Source organism: Mauremys mutica, chromosome 8, assembly GCF_020497125.1.
Source record: "Mauremys mutica isolate MM-2020 ecotype Southern chromosome 8, ASM2049712v1, whole genome shotgun sequence".
Classification (NCBI taxonomy): domain Eukaryota; kingdom Metazoa; phylum Chordata; order Testudines; family Geoemydidae; genus Mauremys; species Mauremys mutica.
Genome location: NC_059079.1, coordinates 25,227,542 through 25,233,918, shown reverse-complemented (window position 1 = coordinate 25,233,918; position 6,377 = coordinate 25,227,542). Strand labels below are relative to the sequence as shown.

The 6,377-nt window shown below is 39.4% G+C and overlaps 1 protein-coding gene across 1 annotated transcript in view; it reads left to right on the top strand.

Moving 5' to 3' along the window:
• The first annotated feature begins 544 nt into the window (after positions 1 to 544).
• The window catches only part of LOC123375782 (vitellogenin-1-like), a 46,184-nt gene continuing 40,351 nt past the window's right edge, over positions 545 to 6,377 (top strand). The window contains exons 1-5 of the mRNA XM_045027040.1: positions 545 to 584; positions 925 to 945; positions 1,162 to 1,313; positions 3,013 to 3,264; positions 5,844 to 6,005. Of these exons, the coding sequence (XP_044882975.1) occupies positions 545 to 584; positions 925 to 945; positions 1,162 to 1,313; positions 3,013 to 3,264; positions 5,844 to 6,005 (627 nt within the window). The remainder of the gene's footprint in view (positions 585 to 924; positions 946 to 1,161; positions 1,314 to 3,012; positions 3,265 to 5,843; positions 6,006 to 6,377) is intronic.

The following is a 6,377-nucleotide window of genomic DNA, read 5'->3' as shown; positions in this document are numbered from 1 at the left end:
TGGTTTTCTCTGCAGGATTGTGACCTAAAGCAACATGCACAAATCTCAGTCACTGGAAGATTAAATCATGCACAAATCCTCCTTTAAGACTGTCACTTTGGAGAACTAATGTATGTCTCAAAGAGCTTGTGGTCTAGATATGCAGGAGGTATAAATCATCATGACTTCACTGAATTCAATGGAGCTAGGCTGAGTTACATCAGCTGTGAATCTGACTCCACTGTTTTTAAAGTAAGCCCAAATATGTATTGCCAGTTGTTGAATTATTGTATAAATGTGTGTGGAGAAATGGAAAAAAAGGGCAAAAACAAGAAATATCAGAAATAGATTCCATATTTCATAGAAAAAATACATTTGGTCTAAATTATCCAATAGATTTGCATTAACAGCATTCCTACCCCAAGAAATGTTTGTTTTTTGATTGATCAATACTGATTCTGAAATATGCTTATTTATTTTGGAACATCACTTTGATGATCATGTGATACACTATGCCTTTATAAAAGAGAACCTGGCACCTTCACCTTTAGCTTTATCCTTCATAATGAGGGACTTAATTCTAGCTCTAACTTTAACCCTTGTTGGTAAGTAAGTATGTTATCTGACTGGATAGGTTTATAGCAGAGACTTTTTTGAATAAGGCGTCAGGGACTAATTGTTGTTCATTTATAAATATAAACTTCAAAGTTGCATAAATGGATAAGAAAACCTGATAGCAAATTCTTCATTGTCTACGGGAGGAAAGTTTGGATATATTCTGACTTTAGAATAAAAATCAGTGTTTAAAAATTAACAAAATTAAATGGAAAGTATTATGCAGTATGTACTTCAGAGTTTGAGATAAAAATTTGAACAGTACTTTTTTATTAAAAAAAATGTAAAATGATTCTTTGCCATAATTTCTATATTTTTTTTCTCTTTCAGGGAGTCAGCATCTTAATTATCGTAAGTATTTTTCCTATCAGATTATATAATTCTAGTGAGTGCAATTGAAATATAATCTGAAAGGTGTAGGAATGTTTAATTTAGTTTTACAACTGCTAATGTGCTTCAGAAGTAATATCAAAATGAACAAATTGATCGTTCCTGTTTGGAGCTAAGTATACTAAAATATATTCTATAGGTTCTCTATGATGTTTACTGAGCATTGTTTCTTTACAGAACCTGATTTCAAAGAAAACAAGGTTTACACATATGATTCTGAAAGTGTATTTCTCAGTGGACTTCCAGAGAGAGGACTTGCAAGAGCTGGAATAAAAGTAAAATGTAAAGTGGAAATCAGTGGTATTGGGCCAAAACTTTGTCTTATTAGGGTAAGAAAATGTATCCAATGTGAAAGCTGAAATTATCTTCCTACCTGACTTTTTTTTTTTCAGGCTTTGGAGAGATAATTAAGTTTCATCATGTGTTTTGCTTACTCGGGCAGAATGTAACTGACACTGTTATTTTTTTATGCAGTTCCCTATATTCTATTTGCACTTTGCCAGGTAATTCTCAGCTCAAGCCAACCTTGGGCTTGAAGGATTTCTTCTGCTTTGTGGTCAGGGAGACAACAGAATGTAATTTCAAATTCATAATAATTCATTACTGGATCAATTCAATTGTTCCCAAACTGTACAACCTAAGATTATTTAATCAACTGATTTTGCAACTAGCAAACAAACAGAAATAAACATATTATAGCAGCTGGATGTCATTCAATGTCTGGCATACGTATTTTTTTCTGGCTGTTTCTTTAGCTTCAGTGGGAAAATGTTATGTTGTGCTACACTGAGATTGTATTCCTTTATTGTATGCTGACATTAATATTTTTGAGTAATTACTAGAGATTTCTGATGATATGAAAATGATTTTGACCTCTAATGTAAGCCTGTGTGTGCTTCCAATGAATGTATAGAAACAGACCCCTTTAGTGCTCTGGGCTGATTCCGTTTAGTCTTGTATGTGTGTGGAAGAAAAATCATCTTTTAAAAAGATTTCACTTGGCAAATTTAAATTATATATAGGAAAGACTAGTGGCTGTGTCCTAATAAGTGCCTGAAAAGAGCAGGAACATTCCAACTGAAGTAGCTACCTGCTGTAGTATATGCTTATAGGATATAATGAAAGACAATAGGAAATGTCTCTTTTTGGTTACGTAACATGGCGTGCCCTTTCAGCTATAGGAGAAGTTTATTTTTATGCTGCTAAATTTAAAGCATGTGGTTCTGGAGAAGTGAACAGCACAGGAGATTAACCTTTCACTTATAGGCCACTGGTTCATATCTACCTTAAGTCAAAATTAATGGTCTCGGACCCCTTCCCAGTAGACAAGTATCTTCATCGTAAAACCACCAGCATAACTCTCACCCATGTTGGCAGTCTCCACTGAAAGCCCAAGTACTGAATGTGCCCTGGAGATTGAACATATATGGCATAAGCACACTGATGGGGCAGTGTGTTGGAGGGTGGGGTTTTGCACTGCAGCAGGGCTACAATATGAGGTGGAGAGAGCTGCAGCTATCTGAGCTTCCAACCCCAAGGTTCCCCAGTAAAACATATAGGGGGGGACAATTCCTCCCCTCTGCTCTCTAGCCGCCCTCCCCACCACACACACACTAATTGTGACTCTAAGAATAGCTCAGCAGCCATGTCACTATTAGCTCTACCCTTGGCTGTGCTTTGTGACTTCAGTTAGGGGGATCATAGTAAGTGCCACCAGAGTTAATGCTGCTTCATGCAACGTTGACTTTCCACACAATTTACTGCAGATCTTCCACAGTTCTGGTGGTAGAATAGGGTTTAGTGTGTCTCTTCTCTGGCTCAGTTCTGCACACAGGCCAACCTTTGGGCCAGACAGATGATCTGCAAATTGAGCCAAAGGATGGTATGTGTGGAAACATCCCACTCAGCCACTTTTCACATCTGCAAGTCCCTGTCATGGCTTTATCTTGAGGTATTGCTTCATAAAATCCTAAGAAAAAAAGTTCATGGAAGAATGTTAATAGGAAATCTATTTCCCCTTCTCTCCAGATTCATTCACTTGAAGCAGCAGAATACAATGGTATCTGGCCTAGAGATCCATTTGCACGGTCATCTAAACTGACCCAGGCTCTTTCAGCACAACTCAGAAACCCCGTCAAATTTGAATACAGCAATGGCCGTGTTGGAAATCTTATGGCTCCAGATGCTCTCTCTGATGATGGTCTTAATTTCTATCGAGGATTTCTGAATGTGCTGGAATTCACCCTGAAGAAGTCACAGAATACATATAACTTGCAGGAGGTGAGCACTTTGCTTTGGTAATTATGTTTATGGTGTAATTTGAATAAGCATACACTTCTGGTTCTTCTAACTCATTTATCTGAATGTTAAGTATCTATTTACTAATAAGCAACATCTAGACTTAGAGGAAAGTTGTTCATCTATTCTGTACCGCCACTGGTAGATCTGGGCCTTAATGGTCCAGAGAAGTGTATAGATTTTTAATCTAATTGATCAAATGATTTCAGGGGTGCATTAACAACGTTAGAAACTAAGAAAACACGGCTTGTTGGGTGGTAAAAGGAAAAGGGAAATCGCTCTGAAAGCTATAATGTTAGTCTACAAAAAATGTGAATAGTACATTAAAATAAGCTTAAGCCCTCAGCATATTATTAACATTTCATCTAGAAATAATAGCAATTTGATGTCTCTAAGAAATCATATATACTTTAATCTCCTTTAGCTCCTATTTGGGAAGGAATATAGTACATATGATGTGTTATTATAATAACATTTACAGCTGTACTTGATGTTCTGTTGGAATTTCCACTGTTTTATGGGTTTTAATACCATTTTAAGTAACCCCACATTGAAATTCAACACACAGATTGAAATTAATTTAGTTTTCCATAACTATATTTACACTGATGAGGTTGGTTTTCATTTCATTGATATTATTTTGCTTTCAAAATATTTTTATTGCAAATGTAGACCAAAACCACTTTCATTTACTTGATATGATCAGAATAAGGTTCAGAAATGAGCTTCAGGATCTCATATTTTTCACAATATGTGTTCCTCCTGCAGCACCATATTGAGACCTTGTAGCTGTAGCATACGCAGTATTTTGCAATGCCCAGTTGCACATCTTCAATATTTCTAAATGAATTGGTTACATGTGGTAGTCCGGTTGCCAACCTACACATATGGGTTTAGCTACTGAAATCTTCTCTGAGTTTTCATTATTTTACTCAGTCATTTACTGATTAGTAAACCTTGGCATCTTTCCCTGAGGATCTTAAAGAACTTTAGAAAGGAAGATAGGCATCATGATAGGTCCCAAAACACAGAAAGTGAACCTGAGCTGCAGAGCGTGACTTTGTGTTTCCTGTGCCTTCTAAACTCCCAGTGAGGTCAATAAGAGTTGGGATATTTAAGGAATGAAGAATCAGGTGATAAATGACTTACAAGAGATCACTTAATTAATGAGAGTTTTAACTGAGGTCTGCAAAATCAGGTCCTGTACCACTAAGTCCTTGGAGTAATTGTATGCAGGGCCAGTGCAACCATTTAGGCCACCTAGGCGGTCGCCTAGGGCACTGGGATTGGGGGGGAGCCATTTTCTTCAGCAGCGACCGCAGCGGCCAGATCTTCGGCCGTCCCGGTCGCCGCCGGCATTTAGGCGGAGTGAGCTGGGGCAGGGGAGTGCGGGGAGGGTCACCTGCAGCAAGTAAGGGGGGTGGGCGTCACGCAGGGGAACTCCCCACCCCAGCTCATCCCTGCCCCACCTCCTCCCCGAGCACACCGTGGCTGCTTCACTTCTCCCGCCTTCCAGGCTTGCAGCACCTAAGCTGATTGGCGCCGCAAACCTGGGAGGCGGGAGAAGTGAAGCGGTGACAGCGTGCTCAGGGAGGAGGCGGGGCGGGGTGAGCTGCTTCACTTCTCCTGCCTCCCAGGCTTGCGGCGCCAATCAGCTTAGGCGCCGCAAGCCTGGGAGTCGAGAGAAGTGAAGCAGCGACGGCGTGCTCGGGGTGCTCATGCTCGTGCGCGGAGCAGGGGTGAGTTGGGGTGGGAGGGGGTATCTCAGGGCAGAGGGTGGGGGTGGGGAGCTGCCACAAGGGGGGCACCTCAGGGCAGAGGCGCGGGGGAGGCGCAAGGTGGAAGTTTTGCCTAGGGCGCAAAACATCCTTGCACCGGCCCTGATTGTACGCTATCATTAACAATGAAAAGTCAGGAAATGAACCATTCCCCCAAAAAATACATTCACTTATCTCCCTTTAACATTAGTAGAAGTCCTGTTCACTGACTGAAGAGAACTAATACACCTTATACATATAAAATTTTAAAGTAGTATTAAACATCTGAGTTAAACCTTCTAATGCAAGAAAATCCCCAGTTAAAGCTCCACTATTCTTAACTAATGTATAATTATTGCTGCTCACATTGTGTGTCAGATTATCTGCTGTTCTGAAGCCTCTAATAGAAGAATGTATGAGCTGGAGATTAGGTATAATGGGATTTTTAAGGGCAAAGTATCAGCCGCAACTCAAAAAGCTCTTGCTTTTGAAGTTTAAGTCTGACTGGTCAAATTATTTCAGCACATATTTATTAATTTTTCCAAATTATATCTCCTATTCCATAGTCCCTAACTGGAAATTGATACAAATTGAGCCAAAATTTTATCCCACTGAAGTCAGTGGGAATTTTGTCTGTGCTTTCAATGTCTGTGCTTTCAATTTTGTCAGTGCTTTGGCCCTTTGACAATATATGTATGTTTTTTAAATATGGTGAGAGCACAGTAGAGCTCCATGTTAGGCATCCAGCAATTCTGCATCAAGACAAGCATTCTCTGAGAGCTGATTGGTTCTAATTTTTGGCAGGCTGGGATCGATGGTGTTTGCAATACAACCTATGTGCTTCAAGAAAATAAGAAAGCAAATCAAATGTATGTGACAAAATCCAAGGACCTAAACAGCTGTGATGAGAGAGCTCAGATGTTTACTGGTGCTGCATATACTTGCCAATGCCCAGCCTGCAGAGAAGTAAGTAAGACGGATTTATATTTAAACACATTGTGGGGCTGATTCCTCTCTCACATGCATTGGTTTTGCACCCATTTAATTACATTGGCTCCTGATTTATACCACTTTAAGTGGAAGGCAAATCAGGCTTGTTACATCTAATTATCTATGTTTTCTTTCTGCATGGTATTCATGTGTATTGGCCATTGCAAAGCCTCTGTATCACATTATGTCCTCAGAATAGGGGTACAGATGTCTCATGCTGTCTCTGTTCAGAACAAAATTCTGCCCTCTCAAACGAATGATCAGTTGCTTAAATTTAAGAAAAGAAAAGTTTGTGCTTAAAATTCTTAGCAGTATGAGCAATGGGATTGAACTTCATTATGTATATAT